This window comes from Crinia signifera, chromosome 3 (genome assembly GCF_055691185.1).
Source record: "Crinia signifera chromosome 3, ASM5569118v1, whole genome shotgun sequence".
Taxonomy (NCBI): Eukaryota; Metazoa; Chordata; class Amphibia; order Anura; family Myobatrachidae; genus Crinia; species Crinia signifera.
The window spans coordinates 294,921,493-294,947,844 of NC_139219.1; the positions used below are offsets into that span (position 1 = coordinate 294,921,493).

General features: G+C 45.0%; 1 protein-coding gene across 1 annotated transcript in view; it reads right to left on the minus strand.

Annotated features, from left to right (window-relative positions):
- PXDN (peroxidasin) overlaps positions 1-24,719 on the minus strand; it is a 120,566-nt gene extending 95,847 nt beyond the window's left edge. Inside the window, exon 1 of the mRNA XM_083178468.1 lies at positions 24,416-24,719. Coding sequence (XP_083034594.1) covers positions 24,416-24,588 — 173 coding nt within the window. The 5' untranslated portion in view covers positions 24,589-24,719. The remainder of the gene's footprint in view (positions 1-24,415) is intronic.
- Between the last annotated feature and the right edge of the window lie 1,633 nt (positions 24,720-26,352).

The window sequence follows — 26,352 nt, forward strand, 5'->3', positions numbered from 1 at the left end:
GGCGCCTGGTCACCCTTTAATAAGGATTGACCCACATAGCGGTATATGCCCTGGTGGTCCAGTGGCAATGCCTGGCATCCAGTCTGTCGGCGTGGCTGCAGTGTTAAAACAGCTGCGCGCGATCCCTGTGCAGGGCCATCGCGCCGCCATCGCCATTATGCCGCACATAAAACTGGCGTCCCCACTGAGGGGACCCGGTTATCATTTACCACTGACGTTTTCAGGCTGAGCCAGGGGTGTGCGGCAGCTGGGGGTGTGCTCGCTGCAGCGCAATGCCCGCGGTAACAGCACCCTCTCAGGTCGGTGGACCTGCAGCAGGGATCAGCTCGGTTCCTTGAAAGGCCTGCAGCAGTCCCTTCCCCCGGCTTCCCTCGTCGCAGGGAAGCTGTTAAGCCCAAAAAGCAACCCGAAAATAACAAACTAAAATAAATTGAAGAAAAACTCTCTGGATCTCCAGGAGTGTGCATCCTCTCCTGAGGGCACATTTTCTAAAACTGGCTAGTAGGGGGAAGTAGAGGGGAGGAGCCAGCACACCCTGGTTGAAGAAAATGTTATGTGCCTGTCTCCTGTCGGATACCCTCTATTCCCAAGGTTATAAGACCTCAGTACCCCATAATGAATGAAAGTGAAAGGGAGAATAGAACCTTTGGCGAGTGCAGTGAGCTACCAAGTTCGTAAGGTGCCTCTTTGCGCCCACCCACCCCCTGGGGAGTACCGCCAGTCGGGATTACGATGTCAGTATACTGACAGTCGGAAAACAGACAGTCGGCCTGGCATACCAGACCCATTAAATCAGGGTTGCCCTTTGTATAATGAACGACCCAGGCTTAGTGTGATAGGGTCTGACCCAGGATCAAAATTCCGAGTCCAACCTGGATTTGTGATGTGAAAGCGATAAATCAGAGATACTGTATGGCAAAATACAGCATTAAAGAAAAAAATACATTGCTCAAACCAGGGTTTGCAAGTTATCCATGCAGATTTAAATGGGTATATATGCTTCTCTGCATTCTAACAATAGTATAGGAGAAGCGATATACTGTAAAGTGAGATATAGGGGAGAGTGATACAGAAATGGGAGAAAAAGAATGGAAGTTGGGTGAAAAGAAAATGCCTACAGCGTCGGCTATAATAGCTAGTGACCCGGATAAGCATGGGTCCAATATACTAGTATTTATATATTATACACACTGGACATGCACAGCTGCCTGAAGCCAAACCATTGCTCTCCTCACTTCTAAACAAAGGTTCTGCATATGCCAGCAAGACTGCAGTTGCCCCGTCTGCTATATTCCCATTCAGGGTCAGCATAGCAGGAAATGCAAAACACCCAAGAGCACAGCAAACACAATGAGAGAGAACAGAGCATGAAAGCCACACAAAGGGACTTTGGATAATTAACTCTGTGCACTAACTGGATGATGTCAATGGTATGCTAATGCTGTTTTCACTGCAGCTTCAAAAATGTGTCATATACCCAGCAACCAAAACTCTTAGCTGCTCCAATAAAGTTTTCTATCGCTCAAGGATTATGAATAGAACTCACAGGCAGGGCAGCCATCAGGGGGGGACTGCGGGGACTAGAGTCCCAGGAACAAGTAGAAATGGGGCCCACGACTGGAGTTTATAAGTGGCGCAGACAAGTTCTCTAACGACAGAAGGGAAAAAAATGATACTACATCAGTGACGGCTAACCTTGAAACTCCAGCTGTTGTTGAACTACACATCGCAGCATGCCCTGATACAGTTTTGCTATTTGGCCATGCTAAAACTGATGCAGGGCATGCTGGGATGTGTAGTTCAACAACAGATGGAGTGTCAAGGTTAGCCATCACTGTACTACACTGTTAAAACTGGATGACTGAAAGGGGATTGGTAATGCTATTGTGGGAACACTGTGACATCACTTATAGGGATGCCTGTCCTATGTAACTGGACCCACAATTACCATAATTTATACCCACGCATGGTTCCTTTTGCTCGCCATGCGTCGGGCCTGGTCCCTCGCTCAGAGGACCAGGAATAGTAAGGTCAACTATGTAAAACTCCATAAACATTAAAAGAATTGTGAAAAACTTATGTCGACTCCAGATTAGGTCTGGCCAATCTGTGGCCCTCAGGATGTTGTGAAATTACATATCCCAGCATGCTTTGCCACAATTTTAACATTCCCTAATAACAAAACTGTAGTAAGGCAAGCTGGGACGTGTGGTTTCACAACAGCTGGAGCGCCACAAGCTGGCAAGGACTGATCTAGACACTTTAGATCAACCGGAACCAATTCAACCGATAGCTAACTCAATCTGCCCAATAGTAAACAAAGGGTAACATCAATCCTTAATTGCATTAAACCTAGATCTCTCAGGAACTCAACCTTGTCCAGCAATGCCTGAAAGGGTCAAAAATTGTACTGCTAAGCTGACTTTTCTGTAGAACATTACTCAATTATGGAGCAATGACAGGCCCAAGTCCTCTAGAGCAGAGTGCTCCTGTACTAGAGACTAGGGGCAAGATGTATCAAGCTTCAAAAAAAATTGAGTGATAAGCAACCAGCCAATCACCTGCTACCTGTCATTTTTCAAACCCAAGCAGTTAGGAGCTGACTGGCTGGTTATTACTTCTTGAAGATGGATACATCTGGCTCAAAATGTGGGTGCGGGACATGACTGGATTTACAAAGAGTTCAATAATAAAAAAAAAAAAGGTAAATCCATTATCACCATAAACTGATCTAATGTTTTGTTATCAATGCAGATTCCAAGAGATTATGGTTTGAAAAGACTGCTGTGGTTCTCCCTACATATGAACAAATAGGTGTCGGACGGGGTCCCAACAGTCGGGATCCCGACAGTCAAAACCCTGACGGCAACGGCTATTCTCCCTCGTGGGGGACACGACCCCCCTAGAGGGAGAATACAATAGGTGGCGAGCATAGCGAGCCACCATGCCCTCAACGTGGCGAGTGCAGTGAGCCCACAAGGGGCTTTGTTGCGCTCACCATGCTGTCTGGATCCGGCCAGTCGGGATCCTGATGTCGGGATAATGACTGTCAGGATCCCGACTGTTGGAACCCTATACCACACCCGTCCTCATGGCTCTCATTCTTACTTTAGTAGATAGTTGCATTATGGAGAAGGTGCAGAACTGAACCCCCACAAATGTCACTCGCTGTGCCCATGAGGAAGTAGCTCTGTTTGAGTCACACAACCAGATGATATGTCAAAAGCAAAAAAATACGGACACGCAGAACAGATACATCTTGTGCTAGTGTTGTGGACTATAGCCCAAGTTCTGTGCTTGGTGAGACATGCAGACAAACATTGAATGCTTGTTGCAGATGGATCTTTGGCGCCCAGTGTAGGAGTCTGCAAGTGCGACATGTAAGTACATAAGTACATGGACACTAGTGGTACATGGACACTAGTGGTACATGGACACTGCAGCTGGAGAAAAAAAAGTGAGTGGTGCTGCTACAGCTGGACTCCATTGCGGACACAAATACTACCCTGTCCTGTAATCTGAACAGAGCTGCAGAAGGCTATTGGAGCTACAGTATATAAGTAAATTAAAATAAAGTATCGAATCCTCAACAAAACAGGGCAACTTAACTAGTTGTGGACAAACAGTGTTGCAGAGCATTTGCCAAAGGAAGTGATTGACACAGAACCCAATATCTGCAAAAAAAACAAAAAACTCCCAACTCATTTCCCATATACTTAAATTTAGATCAAAAACCATAGAGAAACCTCAAGAAACATTTCAATTAAAATCTCAACCTCACATACATGCACTGTGTTCAGTAAGTGTTCTTGCGACTTCCAGGTGAGGGATAACTTAGCCAATAGGAAGCCTACGGTAATGCCAGGCAAATGGGGATGAATGGTTTAATTCCAGAATCATAACAATTAATAAACAAGGTTTTATTATATTTTTGATGGGTGGTTGTAGTTTACAGCAAGCACCTTTCCTCAAGAACATACCTGTAGTACTGTTACACACAACTGTGGATTCATTGCTGTTGTTTTTTTTCAGTCCGGTCTTTAAACCATTCTTATGGTGTACTATTCATTTTTCATCTGCCTGACAGAAGTCTCCTTAAAATCACATCAGCACATAAAACATGACCTCTGTAGGATGTATCATTATGACTGAAGGCTTTTAACAATGTATACAAGGAGGCACTTTCATCATTTGTAACTGAGAACATAGCTCTGGAATATCTGAATAAAGATTTGTTTTCACAGCTGGCCGTGTTGCCAGTAGACTGATGGGTGATGGAATGTTTTCTGCAGAACCAACCTTGCACATGAGTTGCGATGAATGTAGGAGATTGCTTCAACAGTGTGACATCATCCGAAAATATGATCTACTACATAAACACCATCCACTCAGTAAGTAAAGATATGTGAAGAGATACCTCTAGACGAGCACGCAACAGTTACAACTCCAGAAAGGAAAGGCTGATCTTTTAGAAAACAAATTTGTTGTTCCTAGACTAAAGAAACATCACTGGGCAAAGCGGAGAGTGCAGCTAAAAGGTTACGGAATGTATAAGTAAAAAAAAAAAAAAGGAGGTGGGGGACTTACTGAAAAGGTGACATCTGTGGTTTTTAAATGCTGTCACTACCTAATGACAAAATTAAACTGCATTAACTCAAAAGGCCAGAAAATACTGTGATGCTGAATGCACCTAACAGCCAGAATAAAAGCAGACATTTCATTAAGTAATTATAGTTGAGATGGCCATAAACTGGCAGCACCGGAATCCTGTCACCTGTCAGAATGCTAAAGGCAGAATTCCAAATGTAAGTATGCCGGGGAGTGTTAGGGTAAGCCTTAGTTGATGGGTTCCATCAGCATAGTGGCAGTTGGGATGTCTGTGTCAGTAGTCAGACTGCCGGCATCGCAATTGCCAGTATCTCGTACTACATTATCCAGAGATTTTCCCGGTATGGAGGCATTTTCAATATGGCATTTGCTGAGGAGTTGGCTAATGGGTCTTGAGCAGCGTATGTACGAGATGATAGAGAAGGAATGAGAAAGAACAGGAAGCGATTAAGGCTCAGGAGGAAGTTAGAGCAGCAGAAGCACCCTATGGATGTTCTTCAAAAGACTCCACTTAGCACAAAATGACACGTTTGTGCATTGAAATGGCAATATTTGTATAGCGCCCATTAGTTTGCTGGGGTTCAGTTGTTACAATTGAATACCGCACCACGATTAATGTAGTAGGGATTTACAGTGCAACATAATTCAATATCGCCGTTTAAATGCAACTTCCAATCAATGTGGTCTGCATAAATCATGTGATTTACAGTTTATGGTAACAGGCTGTATTGCTTTTGCAATATAGTTATTTATTCTTATTTTGCCATCAGTGCTGTACAGAAATACACAAAGGGGAAAAATAAAAATATATAGGAATTTGGTACTCGCCGTTGATTCCTTTCCTCCAAATCCATAGATAACACTGAAGTCACTAAGCTGGGGGATAGAGTGGTGTCTTGGTGGAGTCGGCACTTTAACAGATTGAAGTGTAGCAGGCTCCTAAACCTCTATCCTCCCCTTTGACCAGTCTTCATAAACTGTGCCGAGAGGAGAAAAGAGACCAACAGACAGAGAGACAGACAAAAGAAACAGAACTATAACAATGTTAAGCAAAATCAGCTAGCAATGCATTCAAGCACACCTACACAGGCATGAGCAGAGCCAGGAGGGCGTTCAGTGTCTCCTATTAATTCAGAGAAAGGAAATTAACGGTGAGTACCAAATTCCTATTTTCTCCATCATCCTATAGGGGACACTGAAGTCACTAACCTGGGCCAGGGCTTTTATTAATAGATCATCCAAGTAGGCAATAATGCTTATGCTTTGAGCGTGTAGAGCGATTAGCAAGACCGCCATTATATTAGTAAAGACCCAAGGGACCGATGAGTGGCCATTGGGGAGTGCTCGGAACTGGAAATTCTGATCCCAAATCTCAAACGGAGTAATTGTTGTGCAATTTGTAGATGGGTACATGTAATCTGTGATGTCCAATGAAATTAGATATTCCACGGTTTCTAAGCTGCCAATGAGGGAGTGTATGGACTCCATTTTGATATTGTGGTATGCCAGATACAGATTCAGAGTTTTATCATTTAGAATGGGTCTCACAGAACAGTCTATTACTCTGAGTGTCCTGTTCGGTGTCCGATTGTGGAAGATATACTAAACCCACCTGTCCCTGCGAGATGTTAACCACACATCCCGGAAGTCCCGCAGAAGAGGTCCCATTCTGGGGTCCCCCAGGTGGGACCGAAAGTTGTCATACCGAGGGGTTGTTATCAGGCTTGGCCTCCTGACAACGGGACACTGCAGAAGTGGAAGAAGCGGACTTCCACCTCTAACTCTGGTGTGTGCGTAGGAACCTCTAGGTTTACCTTTGAATTTGGAAGATCCTCAAAAAGGACCAAAAGAACGTCCTACAGAATTGTTTTCTAGGAGGTGGTGCTACCAACAGATCATCACCCGGAAAACGGCATGGTCTCCACTGCTGGCTTAATGTCTGCCTCAGCTTGACATTACTTAGGCCACAAAGAACGTTTTGCTATGACTAACAGGGCAGTGATTCAGGCTTTTAAATCTGCCGTGTCTCTAGAGGCCTCCCCTATTCTGTGCAAGGTCTATGTTCTAGACCTCTAGTAAGCTCCTCCGCCCACGTCTCCATAGTCTTGTTAACTCAAGAGGGGACAAATGCAGAGCGTAGAATGACCTCAGCTGTAGAAAAAAAAAAAATCTTTAGCATGGTTTCCATGCCCCTATCCAGTGCTCCTTTCAAAGGAACCGCAGGTGGAATAGGTAGGGTAGCCTTTTTTGAGAGTCTAGAAACCTAGGAATCTGCCTGAGGCGGGGTTTCCCACTTGGCCCGAGATTTCTGGATTTTTATCCGGAGTCCCCCAGATTTTTAACAGAGGTTCCTTCAGTTCAGTAGAATCTGGAAAGGTAACCAAAGGTTTTACAAAACGTCCAAAAATGGAGGAGGATCTGTATTCTGAATAACAGCACCAATACCTTGAAAATCCACGCAAGCACAGGGAGAATATACAGACTCTGCACAGTAAAGCTGCGTACACACGGGGGCGATTTCAACACATATCGCTGGCAATATGGTCGCTGAGCACCATATTGCCAGTGATTGGTTTGTGCTGTCTGCGATAAATCGCCAGGTGCGCGCTCCCGAGTGCAGCCCCTGATGGTCGCAGGAGCTTGCTCCAGCAATCAGCTGCTTCACTGCCTCTTCCCCCGGCAGAGTCTCCTGTTCATCATCGACCATCTCTGGTCACTGATGAACAGGAGACACTGAGCAATATATTGCTAGCAATATATTGCTGAGCAATATATCTCCCCCGTACTGTATGTACACAGCTTTAGTGCCATGGTGGAAAATTAACCCATGATCGCAGCACTGGGAAGCAGTAATGCTAACCATTACACCGTCCATGCTGCCATGGAACCATTCCAAGAGTCCTTATCTAAAGGCTGTTCAGGCTCAGAGTCCTAAAGCTCTCCCTCCTCAGGCAGGGAAATTTGGTCCTCATCTGAGTTGTAAGATCCCTCTTTTTGGTATGGGATCCTGCAACAGGTAGTACCAGTGAGGGGGTGCTGGCCTACTGAACCAAGGAATCCACAGATTTAATCAAGGCCCTGGCCCAAGAAGGCTCAGCTGAACTCATAGCAGATATAGGAGTATGCAATATCTCCCTGTCCCTGCAAACAGTGTGGACAGTACACTAGTGAAGCCTTTAGTAGGTAATGAAGGAAAGGCTTGGTCCGTGTCAGACATTTTTTAACAAGCTTCACACAGGCCTGGCAACCGCTGTCAAGAAAAGGGGCGAGCCCGGCCGCCTCCATCACTCAAGGAGGCGGGCCCGGTCACCCCGGAGGCTCTACACTGACGGGGAAGCATCGGGCATCGCTATCTACAGCGGTGGCGGGCTTCCCCGGTCACACCAGAGTGATCGGAGGCAGGCTGTTTTAGTGGGGCCCCCTCTAAAATAGCCTAGCGGGAACACTAAAGCACCACTTACACACTCTGCAATACGCCTATACAATTATCTATAAAAGGCAATCACAGACACCCTTTTCATATACCTACACACAGATATAAAAGGCAAGAAGAAAAAAAGAGTGATAGTAGGGGGGAGAGGAGCTCGCTTTCCCCGAATTGCAGCCCACAGTAATTAGAGATATAAACCCAGCCACTCACTCAATGCTAGTGCTCACTGTTCTGGGAAATGGAAGCGCTGTCTCTGTCCTGCAGCATGGAGGACCCGGTGAGGTACAGAGACTCTGGAGCTGTAGCATAGGCCTAATGGCGCCTATCAGGAGGAGGTCCCACAAGGAAGAGACTTGGGGCTTAGCTCCATCCCTTCTGCCTCCTGCACGTGCTGAGTACAATAGCGCTGAAGCTGTCTGTCTGCAGCTCCAAATGCTGAACCAGTGCACTATGCTGGTCCAGCAGTCACCTGTACAACAACCACATAATTCAGCCAGTAATTGCCCTCTCCGATACCAGCTGCCAGATATTGCCGCTGTTCAAAATGTTTTTAATCTCTAAACTAATGTAATTTATGTAATAAAGTGGAAACATTCCTTTAAAAATAGGGTTTAATTCAGTAATGTATAACGTTTAATAATAACACAGCCCACATTAAAAGGATATATGATGGTACATAGTTCGTAAAAGAGATCAACATCCAACAGTTACCTAGTGGAGGTGTATGCCAAAATTAGGATACAAATCAAAGCATAATATCTCAATCACAGGATTATAACAGTGTTATAACTTGATGGCGCCATTCAACCGCAAAGCATAATATCTCAATCACAGGATTATAACAGTGTTATAACTTGATGGCGCCATTCGGGTCAAGAGATTTTGAGAATAAAGAGAGACTATACAAAAGGAGCCTTCCTCAGCCAGCCCTTCCTCAGCCAGCCATGGTGAGCCAAGGCCTATTGTTCTCAGCTGCAATACAATATAGTGTTCCTTCTAGGAACTAACTGCGGCAGGGCGCTGCTGCTTGGGGGCACCATAAGGGGGGCGGAGCGAGCCCGCCGACGTCATCGTTGTAGGTGGTCCCGGGCCGCCGACTTCACTAAAAGGGATGTGCCCTTGCGCGTCACTAAAGGGGATGGGCCCGGGCCGCCACCGTCGTGCAAGGGGGGGCGGACCTGGCCCAGCCAGAGTCCCTGAGCTGCCGGGGAAGCCTAGCGCTGCCGAGATTGCGATGCCTGGAGCTTCCCCCGGCACACCAGCAAGCCAGAATCACTTCCTCCAATCAGTAGACAGCTCTCATTACTGGACATGTGTAGGAAGAGTGTTTTTTGTTTTCACCAATAAAATTCAACACCACACACCATCCCCGGTGGCCCTGAGAGCATTCATTTGCAGTGACGGAGCAGACCCTGCAGTACATAGACTGGCTTCCTATTTGCTCTTGGTGCTAATTGCACACTAGGCCCGCAGTCCCAGGGAAGAGTCCACTCCTCCCCCTGGAACGGTCAGTCTGGGGTATTAGCAGCACTAAGCTTCCAGCAGGAACCCCACACTGCAAGCCATTACGTTTACAGTGCTTTTAGGGAGATGCAGACTATGCAGTCCCTAGAAGCAGTTGTGGTTTTATCAAGTATGTATCAGACATCAGATTTCATCTGCTACCAATTTTTGAGTGACATCACCACAAGTAACCATATGAATCAGCTGCACATCTCAAACTTAAAAAGACAGGAGTCGCTGCTGCTCTATATTGTAAAAAGTGTGGAATGTGCTACCACAGTAACTGCCATTGGCAGACACTGGAGGTATACTTGGACATTTTCCTAACAAAACACAATCTAAAGAGCTACCGGCATTAGTAATATAATATAGCATGTTGATCTGGGGAGTTGTCAGATTGCCAGTATGGGGTCAGGAAATTGGGGCTATGCATTAGAGAGCATTTTAGGACTTTCCCTGGATCAACTGGGGATTTTCAGGATGAAAAGGTTGATCCTGATGGACATATACATTTTTTCCTAACCTAAATAAATATGCATTAACAATAAAGTAAAAAAAAAAAAAAGAGTAGATGTACATCAATGGGATAATAAAGTCTTTTAACATATTGCAGAGGAATTTGGACTTTGACCCATTTTCTGTAGAGTTGTACAACAGACATGCTCTGCAATGCCAAGATATTCAGTTCCTAGACTTTCCTATCCTGCCTGTTACATGCAATCCACCAAAGGAGAGCAAGAATTTTTTTTGTATGAAATTACCCTTTTACAGACCCTAGGCTCTGTTTATTGCCTAGGCTACAACCAGCCGTATTTTTAGATTCGTACTGCTTATCTGGGCAGTTGAAAGAGTAGATGACAATGAATCACATAGACTGGATAGGCGTAAAGTCTTATTCTTTATTTGTAGCAGGTAAACCGCAAACAACGTAAAAGCATAGCAATTCCTCGCTTACAGCATACCAGGTTTTCCACAGGTTCCACAGTAAGGATGCACTCCAGAGAAATCTAACATAATCCCAATGTTGCCCCTCTATCACCCAGCCAATTTTAGGCATTGGGAGCCATGACCCACTGCTGTGGACAAACATTTACAAGGAAGTAACAAGTGCCGTTAATCAGACATTGATTCAAAATAAGTCTTAAAAATCCCAGACTGGAAGTTCGCTAGCCCTGCTGCTGCTGCTCTAAATCCTGGACTGGATCTTCCACATTAACTTCATGTGGAAGTATGCTATCCCTGCCACAGTATCCATCAACCTCCTTGTGATGGCCTGCTAACCCCAGTTACCGGCAGCCTAGCACCGTACTTGTTTCAAATTGTATTCCTCCCAACATGACCCTCTCCAGGAGGGACACATTGCTCTGCTCCTGGACTTCCCTCTTAATTTATAATTGCCATCACCTGTGTTGAAGCACCTTTCTTAGCAATTTACCTGTTCAGCACAGATGAGAGTAATCATACATTATAAGGAAAGTCCAGGAGCAGAGCATTGTGTCCCTCCTGGAGAGGGTCATGTTGGGAGGTATGAAATTGTAGGGATTCTGCAAAGTCGAAGAGCTGTTCCCTATTGCCAGCCATCGGCAAAATAGCGCTACCATATGGGAAAAGCAAGACGTTATTAACAGGCTAGTGAAATCTTAGATTTATAGGAGGAGTAACCCTTTTTTATGTTTTGAGTAGTGCTGACAGAACCTTTTTCTGGCATTTATTCCAAGAAAATTACTCTTCACCGATTAATAAAAAGAGCCCCATGTATCCAGTAACACAAATGCCTTCTCTGTGGATTATGAAATCTAAATTCTCGATGAACAATGAAGACAACGCTAGGAGGCCTTCCAAACCTTTTTCAAATGTTTCTAAGGGATTAAGGCAGTTATCCATTTAACATTAGATTTTATCGCACAACTGCCAAGTAATCTGAAAAATGAATTACGTCTGCCAAAGAAATGTTTAAGCTAAAAGTGGATTTGTAGGAAATAAAAATACTTTGGGAAGAAATTTTTTAGTGTTTAACCGGTAAGAGCCCCCAATTCTCTTCTGAAATATTTAGTACTTTAAGAAACTTTACATTATAAAACAAGACGTGCAGTTCTGTTGTCCAGAAATTCAAAGCCACTCAAAATTTTTCTTGATCTGAACCAGTCCGGCTCCTTCGAGGAGATCTGATCGGAATTTCAAGTTTTGGATTGCACAATTTACATGAACTATTTCAAAATACATTTTTAGCAATAATTACCTTTTCTCTCTGTAAGCAAACATCGAATCTGAACACTTGTCGATGGTTTTACAAAAATCAAAACACTAGGGGGGGGGGGGGGGGGGTTACGACGACACAAAGCATGTTCACTTTTCCCCAACCAGCACTGGCAGAAAGCGCTCTTCTCCCCAGATAGAAGTTCTCTCTGGTCTCTCTCATACTTTCCAAATTTTGCAGCAAGGCCCCCCATTATTGTGATATTTGGTGGGTGCCAAGCACTTCCGAGTAGCTGGGCAAACCCATTGGCTCGACTCCACGCACCGTTAGATGTTGTGCACATGCATACAGCATCTATTCAGTGATTGCTGGCTGCTTGGCAAAGATTTCAGCCTGCCTCGTCACCTGTGGGACACTGCAGCTCACGGCTGATACATTGTCCTAATAGCAGGACAATCCTGCTGTAATAGGGACAGTTAGGAGGTATTCCCAACAGGCCTGCACACAGCAGTTGGGCTGGCATGAGGCTGCAGCTGCTGTTGGGTAAGGAAGGGTTATTCCTACCCTACCTCCATCGAATGTCTATTTGTGCCATTTCTAATAGTATGATTTCCACATGCTCTTTACAGTTTTATTTTAGGTAAAAAATACATACATGCAACTATTCTCACATGAGTTATACATTTAGGACTATTCGTTTTCATTCATAATACAAAGATAAATTGATGCAGTCACATGTAACCGATGGGTATAGAACTAAATGCACATGAAAGAATTATTAATAGAAACAAACATAGGTACTCTTTACTTAGAAGGGCGCCCACGATTTTGATCGTGGGCATCGTTAGTAAAAAATCTCGGGCATCTCATGCACTAAAAAAATCGGGTGCGATGCGACCGACGAGATGCCCGCGATTTCCCATAGAGAACAATGTTAAATGTCTCAATTGACCCAATTTTCCTGTTCAATGCCTCAATTGACCCGATTTTTCCATAGGAAACAATGTTAAATGGGCCACAGAGGCCAAATAGGCACCCTGAAGTGTATAATGGCCACCCGAATTGTTAACGCCACCCCACGATCAACGTCAACCCGAAGCGTGGCGAGCGCAGCGAGCCCGCGAGGGGCGGCGGTACACGTCCTACGAACTTTTCATACCCCCACTATCCACGTCGGCGTGGAGTTGAGAATAGAAAGTGTGGCGAGCGCAGCGAGCCACCGAGCCCGAAGCGTGGCGAGCGCAGCGAGCCCCGCGAGGGGACGCGGACAGCTGTGAAGCCCGCGAGGGGACGCGGATACCTGTGAAGGTATCTGCGTCCGCTCGCCACGCTTCGGGCTCGGTGGCTCGCTGCGCTCGCCACACTTTCTATTCTCAACTCCACGCCGACGTGGATAGTGGGGGTATGAAAAGGTCGTAGGACGCGTACCGCTGCGCTCGCCACGCTTCGGGTTGACGTTGATCGTGGGGTGGCGTTAACAATTCGGGTGGCTTTTATACACTTCAGGGTGCCTATTTGGCCTCTGTGGCCCATTTAACATTGTTTCCTATGGAAAAATTGGGTCAATTGAGGCATTGAACAGGAAAATCGGGTCAATTGAGACATTTAACATTGTTCCCTATGGGAAATCTCGGGCATCTCGTCGGTCGCATCGCACCCGATTTTTTAGTGCATTCAATGCCCGAGATGGCCATGATGGGCGCCCTTCTAAGTAAAGAGTACCCAAACATATCTATTCACAATTATCCTAACTGACATTGTGGTATCAAGATTGGGGGCCAGATTATCTAAGCCAATCAGCTCCTGTCTGACATTTTTCATACACCGTCTGTGGGTGCCAGACGGCTCCCCGACAGTCGGGATTCCGACAGTCATTCCTCCGACGTCAGAATCCCGACTGCTCCCTCGTGGGGGTCCACGACCCCCATAGAGGGAGAATAAAATAGGTGGCGAGCGCAGCGGGCCCGCAAGGGGCTTCATTGCACTCCCCACGCTGTGCAGTCGGGATTCTGACGTCTGACTAATGACTGTCGGAATCCCAACTGTCGGGCTAATATACCACACCCCCGTCTGTGACATGGCAGGTAGGAACTGATTGGCTGGCTGTTTATCACTCTCCATTTTATCACTTTTGAAGCTTAGAGAATCTAGCCCTGGATGTTTGATATTGTGTATGCGTATAACGGTCTTATGTCTGCATGTTAGGATGCGAAAACAGATGTTTTGCACTTTTTTTTTCAAATAAGGCTATTCAATTAGCCCCAATTTTTTCCACCTAAAAAAAAAAAAAAAAAAAGCACATACAGATGTAGTGCCACTCATCCAGCATCGGGGCTCGCCCATCTCCGCAGGGGTTTTTTTTGTTGTTTTTTTTTAAATGGAAAGTGGTTTAGGTGAAAAAAAAAAAAAAAAAAAAAAACACGGGGCGAATTGAACAGACTTCTAAAAAAAAAGAAAAAGAAGTGCAAAATAACATCTGTTTTCGCATCCTAACATACAGACGTAAGACCGTTCTACGCGTACATAATATCAAACTTGATCCCACAATGTGGGCTTCCTTAACAGTATTGTCGGCCCTAGGCAAAGCAATGCACTACCCATTCACAGGAACACATTTAAAAGATAAAATCAGAATTAAACTCCTGCGCTGTCTCTACACATACTGCCATTCAGTAAATGCCCATCAGCAATCTGATTGGTGAAAAGCTTTAGTCATACACCAACCTACATGCTGACAACCATTTACTGGGGGACATTTACTAAGCTCCTGGGGGAGAAAATCAGCCTCCATGAACCTACCCTCCAGGTAATTAGGTGGCCCAGAGACATGAAGACAATTTGCTGTGGGATCAGGGCTGTAATGATGCAGTCCACAGTCATAACCCCTCTCCATGATCACCCAGAAGACACCAGTCAGTTGTGGGATTTTTTAAGTCTGCTGGTAAAGTGCTATCGTTCCCAGATTTCTGATGATGTCATACTGACATAACAGGGAGAACACACCACTTCACCTTACAATGTGATGATCTATCGCGCTAGTTGACAGCACACGTATTCTTAACCTTAATAGGCCTATCAGCTTTCAGTCTACTAGCGGAATAGGAGAGCAAAAGATCACTTAATTACTGAACTGATTCTAATATTCTATGAAGTGTCACTTTGTGCACTGTTTTACATGGGTGCCGGATGAGTGACAGTCGGGATTCGGACAGTCATTACACAGACGTCGGAATCCCCACTGTTAAAACTCTGACACTCAGCGGCCACCGGCTATTCTCCCTTGTGGGGGTCCACTGTGCCCACAGTGTGGTGAGTGAAGCGAGTCCGCAAGGGGCTTCGTCGCAACCCCCCCACTGTCTCAGTCCGGGCAGTCGGGATTCCAATGTAGGGCTAATAACTGTCAGAATCCCTACTGTCAATGTGCTATACCACTCCCGTTTTACATATGTACATCAACTGCTAATTGCAGTTAATTTTTATTTATTTTTTTCCTGGGAAAAAAAAAAAAATCTATTTGACGTTTTCAATGCAAAATACTCGGACAAAAACATACTTCTAGTTTGGAGAGAGAAATGCAAGACATTCTTGGAAAATGTGAGCATCAGACATTCCGCAGGACAGCTGGCAAGTCCATTCCCCACAGCTCCTTGCAGGGTCTTCACGCAGTCACTTTTTCCTGCACCTTGTTATGTGTGTAGCTTTCATTAAACATGTCAGTGATCAATGCTTAAGACACGTCATGACATAACCCATGATGACATGATCAGACAATCACTGTCGCAATGGGTTCATACAGGTCCAATGTTTGCAGACAACTTGGCGAACGCCAACAATCCAACAATGTGGCAGCACATTCTCACTTGCAGAGTCAACACTAGGTTAGCTTCACACAGGTTGCAGCAAATTCAACAAACGGCTTTATCTTAAAGACAAAGCTGCACAGCAATGTGCTTCTGTTGTGATAACTAATGACTCATATATTCAAATGGGCATGGATCATTTGGGTCGACAGCAAGTAAGTCGACAGTCATTAGGATGACACCACTAGGTCAACATGCTGAAAGGTTGACATGGGTAAAGATCAACAGGTCATTAGGTCGACATGGGGGTTTTAATTTTTTTTTTTTACCCGAACGTCGACACAGTTTACATGGACACAGGATAAAGTGCACCGTGTCCCCTCCCATGGGTTGTTTTGCTTCGCTCACCATGCTCAGGGCTCGGTGCCTTGCTACACACTATTGTATTCTCCCACCAGGCCCTACTGCATGGTAGAGCATGAAATACCACCTGTCGGCACAGGCAGGGCCGGCGCCACCACTAAGCAGCTCTAGGCATTTGCCTAGGGCGCCGGCACCTGGAGGGCGGCAGTTCGCCCCTCACCCCCAGCATGGAGGGTTAGCGAACTGTGGTACCTGTGTAAAAAACTTGCGAACCTGCGGCGCTGTTATTGTGTATAAGCTGGCCGCGGCCGGCGGGTCCCTACAGTGAATAGAAAATAACTAGCGCTATGCGCGCGGCGGCGCGGGAAGCGCTAGTTATTTTCTATTCACTGTAGGGACCCTGCCGGCCGCGGCCAGCTTGTACACAATAACAGCGCCGCAGGTTCCCCCCGGCGGCACGGACACCCCTGCATGCACCAGCACTCAGCAGGGACGCAAGTTTTTTACACAGGTACCACCCCACCACCCCCCCCCCCCCCCAGCACCGGGGCGCCCCCACCCCGACTCGCCTGGGGCGCTCCGGTGCCTTGCACCGGCCCTGGGCACAGGTCAGGTCAAAAAACAGTGAAAACCCCCATGTCGATCTTTTGATTGTCGACCAAGCCCATGTCAACCTAGACCCATGTTGATCTTTCAGCATGTTGACCTAATGACTATTGACCTTATGCTTGTCGACCAGACGACCGTATCCCATTGAAATAATGCAATGCGATCCGGGGCGGTATGATCGCACTCATGAATATACGATCCATATTAAATGGGCCCCTACAGCCGCTCACTTCCTGTGCCAACTGCTATTGTATGTAAACAGCCACCGCTAGCAGATGGAGAGCAGCAGATCAATCCCGGAGACACATTTACTGCCCAACAGCCGTCGCCTCCCTATGTTCCCGAAGTCACGTGTGCATCGTGATCCGCCAATAAATTACATTTTCATTTTAAAACTTTAGGTTATAATTTAGCCTATGATTTGCAGCTTAGCTTCTCCTGTAATCAATGTGCTAAAGCCATCAAATTATAAAAAGCTTTTAATACAAAAAGCTTCAGTCAACAAAGCATCTGTATTATTTGGAGGGATGTTAATTCATCATACACGTCAGGTCACGTGAGCTGCAGATAATCAGCAACGCTGGTTGCTAGGAAACGCAGAACAAGCAATGGAGGAGAAAATTAATTTCAACTAAATCCAGGTGTCCGAAAGACAGAAAATGTCAATTCCAGATGTGCAGCAGCGGGACAGATCCGGCACAAAAGGCATCTTGTTACGGACAAGTAGACAAAACTATTCAGCTAGGATGTGGATTAAATGTAATGCCGTCTATGCTTACTCATACCCCAATCACCCACATGTATGACTCCTCAGGATTGTTTATGTGACCAACAGCTGTTTCAGCTTTTGAAAAACAGCAGATGACGGAAGAAGGAACAAAAAGCTCTATACGATTTTACAATAAGATTTAAAAGATGACAGAAGGGATCGATTTCCCCAGTCGGGGGAAGGGGGGTGGTATAAAAATATTAATCTATGTAGCTCAATTTGTCTCTATACACGTATAGCCTCCACAGGGTCACATATAGTCATTACACAAACTTTAATGAAGGAACAGAAGGAGGGTTCCCGATCACAAGGACACAAACAGATTTTGCATCTTTGTCCTTACACCTAAGGAGGCGTTTTCATACCCTTCTGACATTATTTTAGTATCATCTGAAAGCGATGGGGAGGCAGTGCTGGAGGGAGGGACAGTAGCGTGGTGATTGATCTGACGCATGCGCAGCACATAAATCGGGGTAATTTTATTTTACGAAATATACCCAGATAATGCTGCCAAGACCCATTGCAGGGACAGTTTGATCGCAAGCTCTGTGCCTGTATGCGATAATACATACGTTTGATGAAGTCAACTATCGCATTGTGAATTGAGCCGATATTACATCCGCATGCTTGAAGAAAGGGGTCACCAAGAAACAGAATAGTCCATTGCAATTCATATAGAACCTCTGAATATGTTCCACATGCTAGCTGTAAAAAGATACAGAAACAGATCTCTCTATTACACATATGTATTATATTTGTAAGCAGTAGAAATACAGTACACTGCTTCCTTAATGGCAAAGTGACACCAGCCAAAACAAAGGGGAACACACAAAAAATCTCTCTCTCATTTCAGCACATATTGCTGCCAATATGGTCGCCGAGCGACCATATTGCCAGTGATTTCATGTGATGTGGGAGATAAAAGAGCCTGAAACAGCGATTTGTCCTGGAATGACTCATAAAGCACATAGGTGACACATTTAATGTCTAGGCAAACTTAGACATGAAGGACTTTGGCAACTTCCAATAGACTTAAAGAGCAATAAAGGTTTATAATAGGCCGGGGCTCATTCATTAGACATCAAAGCTACCGTAAATTACTTTTCTGCAAGTTCCTGCTCTATAATGTTCGGCAGAGGGACAATACAATGTCATTTTCTTTTCAGCATAGAAATAAAAAGAGCACCTGAGGTTTACATGTAGGCAGCCATATTTATGAAGCACTGTGTGACGTCAAGTAGCCGTCATGGCCCTCCCCTGCAGCAGCCTGGACATGCGTCGCTCCCAGAAAACGCTGCATCCCGTAGAGCCACATTGTGCCGCCCACACCGTTGGATGCATGTGTGCACAGATGCCACACGGAGTCTGTGTATGGAGCACAACGACCCTTGGTATAGCAATTTCATTGGGAGAACATGTTCCAGGAAGGAAATTGTTTGAATTTATATCCAGTTGGACAATTTCTGGAATGTTCTACTCCTTTCAAAGGCAACAGAAACCACCAACTGTTTGGACCCAATTCCCTAAGCAGTTAGGGCCCTGGTCTGCATATTCTCCATTTCCCCAATGGCCACGCCACCGGAACAGTGAAGAGATAACTAGGTCCCCATTGCATACTAAAAAGAAACTATGCCAGGGTGGCAAAAGCCAAATCATAGTTTAGTAAGTAGACATCTTAGTGCCTCCTGGATAACATTATTTGTAGCAGCTGGCAGAAGTAATGCTGGCATTACTTCTTTGTGATGTCATTTAATGCTGTATTTAAATAAGTATTTGAAATATAAAGTCAAAACACAAACCTTGAGGACAACTTCGATAACATATGACTCAACTGTCCCTCTGTCACGCAATCTAGTATATACCACTACAGCTTGCGGTTACATAGAAATGTTCCATATGCTGAGTCCAAGAAGGACTCTTCCATAATGGCGTGTTATGATTTGCAGTTAATTAAACAATGCTAGTAGTCTTTAGGAAGACTGGGAACATAACCTCCCAGCTGTACTTACCAGAGTTGTGAAATGAACAAAACACCTCATAAAACAGAACAACATGATGTTTGCACAAACACTACACAAGAAATTGCAGTTAGATGCCGAGAAGTATAGGCGCCTCTGTTGTTTTGTACAAAGAGGCCTAGAACTTCTGTACGGATCGGTGGAGCTTCTGGAACTAGGTTGGGGGATGAGAAGGATTTGAACCATTGGTCCCTCGAGATGTGGAACTGGATTGTATTTCATGACTGCTCCACAGTGATCTGCACATTCCGCAAAGATAAAGTTTTATCGCCAGGGTAACACATGCATGTTTAACCAACTCATATTAATGCTTAAAGGGAGAGGAGCATCTAATAAATTAGATCATAATATATAAGTCCATAAACTAGAGAATGGGTTACTGATGGTCCGATTGAACTAACCTACAATAAATAAACAAACAGGCCGCTCTACCGGTATAGACATTATCCCCGGTATCAAGTTAATCTGCACAACAGGCGGCTTTCTGTATATAAGTCCTACTAATGTGGAACATCTGCTTAGACATTCATTTATTTTCAAAAATAATTTGAGCAAGTTGATATCTGTTAGAAGAGAGTTCACAATTAACTGATGTCATTCAATAAAAAAAGGTACATACTGTATAATTTAATTAAAAGTATAGGAATGGAACAAGTCTGATTTGTATAATCCATAAGAAAATATCTAAAATATATTACAGCTATAAACTTAAAGGGGATATTCACTGTTTGACAACTCCTCACCATTAAAGTGCTTAGGGCTGATGTATCAACCAGTAAAAATTGTGGAGAAGTGGCTCAGCTGACCAACGCAACTAATCAGCTTCGACCAATAATTTTGGACATCGTTTATAAATGCTTCCTTAAAAGCAGATTGGTTGCTATGGGCAATTGGTTGCTACTGGTACACTTGTACATTCTTTGCACATCAACCCTTTCAATTTAAGTCAGTCTTCTCGCTGCCACAGCTCCCTTAAATAATCATTATGCTCATCTTTTATTTAAACTGTGCCACAAGATGTCCAGATTCCACAACATAGGTATAGCATAGCAAAAAACATTAACAATTCATAGTTTGGTTTCTTGAAGGGGCACTTAGGGGGGTAGTCAATGCCACTATTTAGCAAAAAAAATGGCGAAATAGCTCCTTTTTCCCACAAACAAGATTTTTTTTTTTCTTTATTAACAGTTTCTTATATAGCGCTTACATATTCCGCAGCGCTTTACAGAGAATATTTGAACACGCACATCAGTCCATGCACCAGTGGAGCTTACAATCTATATTCCCTACCACATATACACGCACACAGACATTCTAGGGTTAATTTTTTTTTTTTGTTTGGAGCCAATTAGCCTACCAGTATATTTTTGGATTGTGGGAGAAAATCGGAGTACCCGGAGGAAACCCACGCAAGTACGGAGAGAATATACAAACTCCGCAGAGTTAGAGCCATGGTGGGAATTGAACCCATGACCTCAGCGCTGTGAGGCAGTAAATCTTTTTCCTTTATTACAATTTTCTAAATCAATCCAAGAATTAGAAGAGATATGTATCATCGAATCCACGCTTTTTCCGTGCAAATGGACGCCAATTCATATATTGAAAAGACTGGCCAGACGCTGATTGGTTGAACTCTCTCAGCCAATCAGTGTCCAGCCAGTTTTTTTTTAAAAATTCAAATTCAGCAGCGCTTTCTGCCCCGCCGCCCGGCAAATATTGCTACAAGCTCCCAACCGCCGCTGCCCGCACATGTGGGTCATAACAACATATCGCGGGTGCTAAAAAGCACCCGCAATGTGCCGCTGATGGGTCTGATCTGATCGATTTAATGTGCCGTCTGTCTGACCTCTCCACTCTGACACGATGCGCATCGGGACGATTTCTCTGCCTAATCCACCTAAGAGTACTTCCTTTCTATGGGAAAACAACCCAAGCTGAACACATCCACTAAAAAGTTGCTCTCAATTTTAGATAAGTTTGTAGGAAACCGTTGTTCGTTGTTAACAATATAACCTGATAACAATATATCTACTAATGAGCAATTACTGGATGCAATTTACTATAAATACACTGATAAGGCCAATGCATATGCGCTACAACATCTTGGACATAGTGAAAGCCAATGCCCGGGTCATGAACAATAGAGTAACAAACAGAAAGATGAAAAGGAAAATATTCATTTTCCAGCTGATGAATTAAAGAGGGAAAAAAGCAAGAAGAATGGCAGCAAGCGGGCATCTAAAAAGTGGAAGTAGTGTTATGGTGCCCCTACACTTGTTCGATCGGATGCAATGCGACATTTCCCATCGCATCTTAAGTGCTTTTTTCCAGCAACCAATGTTGCATGCCATCGGGTGCCGGAAGAGGGCTGGCGGGCGTCGATGTAGCAGAGCGGGCGGCAGGAGATCTGGTGCAGAATTTAAAAAATCATTTAAAAACACTGGGAGTCCCGCTTTGACTGCGAGAGCTCAGCCAATCAGAGGCTTCACATTCAGAGGGTTGCGGATTGGCTAAGAGAGGGTCACCCAGGCTTTTTAATTTTTTTTTTTTTTTTCAAATTCTGCCTCCCACCAGCCTTCCTGCCACCACCCACTCAACCAACCCTCTTTCCTCCCACATTGCGATAATTATTTGCAGCACATAACATTTATCAAAGAGACATTTAATCTGCGGGTTTCAATATGCTTGGCTGTGTGGCGGCCCCCAGACTTTTAAGCTACTGTGACAAAGAACAAACCTCCACATTTCACATAATCCCCAACCCCTCCCCACAGACACTGAACAAAGACCCCAAAACCTGTGTGTTGGAAACTTGACCACTACTCTGCTGGGTAGGGACACATCACTGGCTGACAGATGGCCTCACAGGTGCATCAGCCTACTAGGAAACTTCCCTGTAAGCACTATGGCCAATCTGCCCCTGCCACAATTCCACAACCCAAACTCTGTACTCACAATAGGTTATGTCGGTGACACTGGGTACAAACTACACAATATTTACCCAGGCGGTCGACTCCAGTTAGCGATGGCTTTCAGGGGCCCTGCAGCAGGTCCAACACTTATTGATGGGTTGAATATATCTTTCAGACCTACGGCGGAATGCTATATCGCCATGTAAACCATTGAATACCTAGATTTTCATTTAAGAAAACACATGGAATAATTACCAAACTCGTCAGTTAGACTTAAGCCGGGTACAAACTAAAGAAGGTTTGTACCCAGCAAGATTGCAGGCGACGGGACCAGGCATCAGCAAGCGCAAAACACACTTGCCGATGTCAACAACAACAGAGCACTGGCAACAGCCATGGTGCGTTCTGCTGCATGGTCCTGCATACAGCGATGTCAGGGGATGTCCCTGATGATGTGCGAGATCACACATCAGCAGCAACATAGTGCGTGCACACTGGACAATTGGAATGTTTTGTTGTTCCGAAACTGATGGAATTGACCAAATCATTCAAATTATATAGCGTGTGCCAGCTTCACACTACTGAGATGAGAACAGGATAGTGGAACCTCAATGGGACATGAGTAATGTAACAACACAAAATATATAGCGTGGCTTCAGCAAATTGTGTAAAACAAATGTGTAGACAGTAGGAAACTACACTAAAGAACCAAGGTGTCACAAGTTAGTTTTGAAGACCTATTGGTTACCATCCCCATCCAGGTTCTGTACCCATAAACTGTAGTTTCCTTCTATGTTCTACCTCTGATGGCCTCCTTAGTGACTGCTGTAGCTGCTGCCACAACCTCTCTGAACATGGGAAACAAGGCGATGGCTTTGTGCCCAACAGCAATCACAATGCCAAAGAGCAATACTGGGCACACAATTATTCCGAGCTGGCAGACACACACAAGAGTACCAGTCCAGCCTTCTCCTCAATAAGGAGATTCAGTTCATATAAAACCGGTCACAGTTGCCAGCAGCGGATTATACAAAAATGGCTACATTGGTGTGTATAATATATAGGGTTCACATACTACCCACCAAAAGCTACAACTGATTATAAACTAACCCCCCATCTCTTGGATTGTTAGCTTATCTGGTCAAGGACACTTTCGATTTTTGTCTCACATTATGCATACTGGTTCCCAGTCACCATTGTCACACATCCCTTGTGAATGCCACATTGAGGGCACTTCTACCTAATGAATGTATAGGCTAAATATTAAACCAAGCAGATAGCGGAGCACAGAACATGTAGGTCATTAGCATACTGTACTGTCGGAACGTCACCTAAAGTGCATCGGAACTCACAATGTCGAGTTGACTGTTGACCTAACAAACCACACCCAGAAATACATATTGTAACCATCATTGATCATTGCCAGGATGCTGTGGATTCCGTGGGTTCTAGTTTTGAGTGTTGTAAATCCCTACAGGATGGAAAGTCTGGGATAAACCAGACATCTCAGAGTACTAGTACATATACAGAGAGTTTCAATTCAAAGTAATTCATTAATATCCAATGTTATAAGAGAATAAAGCATTGCAGAACTATGATGTATGCTGGTTCTGTATAAACACATACTGTACCATGAACTAAACATCTTCCCAACACTTCCAGATCACTTTCAGCTACTTGTCACACATCAATTCACTGCGACCCTTTTAGCTTACATACAATTTAGGAATTTTCTATTTTGCTTTGTAGTGACTTATTAAGGGGTCAGCCCCACTGAGAAGCATTTAGGAGGCTGAGAAGTTACAAATTAATGAGGCTTTTGAGCACTCAGCAAGTTTAACTTAGAGACCCCCCTTCTCCTGAGAGCAGATCCCCCACACCCCAGCTCAGAGCCCAGTGCATTTCATAAAAAAATAAATATTGAAGTTTAGTACATGATGCCCATTGACGACATCATTGCAAATCCTGGCTGCAGAACATTTAAAAGGAAAAAGCTGAGCAAGCTGTTTAGCATTAACTCTTCCCTGGCACCCTTCCCCCCAACTCAGGTCACTCCAAACCCCCTCTGGGTGATACAGTGTATCAGAGCATTTGCAGTGATTACACTGTAGCAGAGTACTTGCAGTGATTACACTGTAGCAGAGCATTTGCAGTGATTACACTGTAGCAGAGCATTAGGAGAACATAGGATGAATTAGCCACTTACAGGATAGTAGTCTGAGGTGACACGGTGGGGATGTTCTCCAGCATCAGATGCATGCATCTCACCGTGGTGCGGAAGCACAGGCAGCGGCTGGGACAAGAGCTGCCCTGCTGGGGGAGAGCTAGGAAGACCCCCGCTAGGAAAAAGCCCCACATGCAGGGTCTGCAGAGCTCCATGCTGGCTGGAGGGGTACACTATAAGGGAAGGACATATATAAAGAAGAGGGAAAGGAGGATGCAGGGAGGCAGCGGCTGCACGTCCTCCCCTCGCCCACACAGGCTCCGGTCTGCACTCCGCACGGATTCCAGGATCCACTGCTTTTTTGGGGCTGTTACAGAGGATGTGACGCTCTGCGCCCTACACACATGTACACACGCGCCATCTTGTGGTTCTAAGCGGTACTACACATGTGCTGCCGGTATGCCTAGGGCCAGATGTACTAAGCTTCAAAAGTGATCAAATGGAGAGTGATAAACAACCAACCAATCAGCTCCTGCCTGACAATTGGCTGGCTGTTTATCACTCTCCATTTTATCGCTTTTGAAGCCTAGTGCATCTGGCCCCTAGTGTGAGAGAGGGTTTCCGTTTCGCAGGCAGTTTTCTTTAGTTTTTTGTTTTTAAAAAATTTAAGTTATGGAGGTCATTCTGGTTGACTGCCACCCCACGCCCCACCATTATTTATTTATGGTACTTGTTTCCTAGCACAGCGCCCACGATATTCAGTTGTACAGCATCGCATCGCATGCCACATGCCGGCATGCGATGCAATGTGATTTTAAATTGTATAAGCACCCTATACGATTTTTCATTGTATAAGCACCCTAATGGGTGCTTACAATGTTAAATGCACCCCCACGCCACCCCCACTATCAATGCAAACCCAAAGCGTGGCGAGCGGCGGCAGTACGCGTCCTCCGACCTTTTCATACCCCCACTATCCCCGTCGGCGTGGAATTGATTTTATATAGTGAGGAGAGCGCAGCGTGGCGAGCGCAGCGTGGCGAGCGCAGCCAGGAGACGCGTATTACTTTACATGTATTATGCGTCCGCTCGCCACACTATATAAAATCAACTCCACGCCGACGTGGATAGTGGGGGTATGAAAAGGTCGTAGGACGCGTACCGCCTGCGCTCGCCACGCTTCGGGTTGGCGTTGATAGTACGGGTGGCGTGGGGGTGCTTTTCCAATCCATCTGCACTGCTCCATGAGAATGGGCTGGTGAATATTCAATTCACCGTGTCCGTTTACAAACAGATCCTGTACATGCACATCGCTCAGATCAAAATGACCTCCTATATATATTTACACTCATACTCATACAAGCCATTATACCACACCAGCATCTCTCAAATGCTTATCTGAATGTAACACCTCCTGTGGTGGTGGAACTCATTTCCCCGAACACGGAAGCAACCTTCCTCATTAGGCAGAGCCTATATCTTATACATATGGGGGAAATTTACTAAGATGGGAGTTCTATCTCAGATGGAACGTTGCTTTGGGCAACCAATCAGATTCTATCTACTATCTTCAATTAGGTGCTAAATAATTAAGAAGTAGATTCTGATTGGTTGCCCATAGCAACATCCCATGTGAAATAGAACTCCAATCTTAGTAAATTGCCCCCATAATGTCCACAGTTGTGCTGCTTATACACATCTGTCTCTGTCATGACATCACATACGACATGACAGAAGAAGAAACCACTGGGACAGGTTTTTCTGTTGGAATTACTGTTCAGGGCTGTGGTAGTGGTGGAATGCAGTTCCACCCTGTCCCCCCCTCACTTTAACCCCTGCTCTCCAGCCCAGCACACACTGTTCTCTTTCTCCCTGTACAGGTGTGTGATCACCCGCACCCTGCCATCTGCCGGATTGGACACCGAAGCCCGCTACGTCGCTTCATGGCCACACAAAATAAGTATTTTTTATATGAGTCT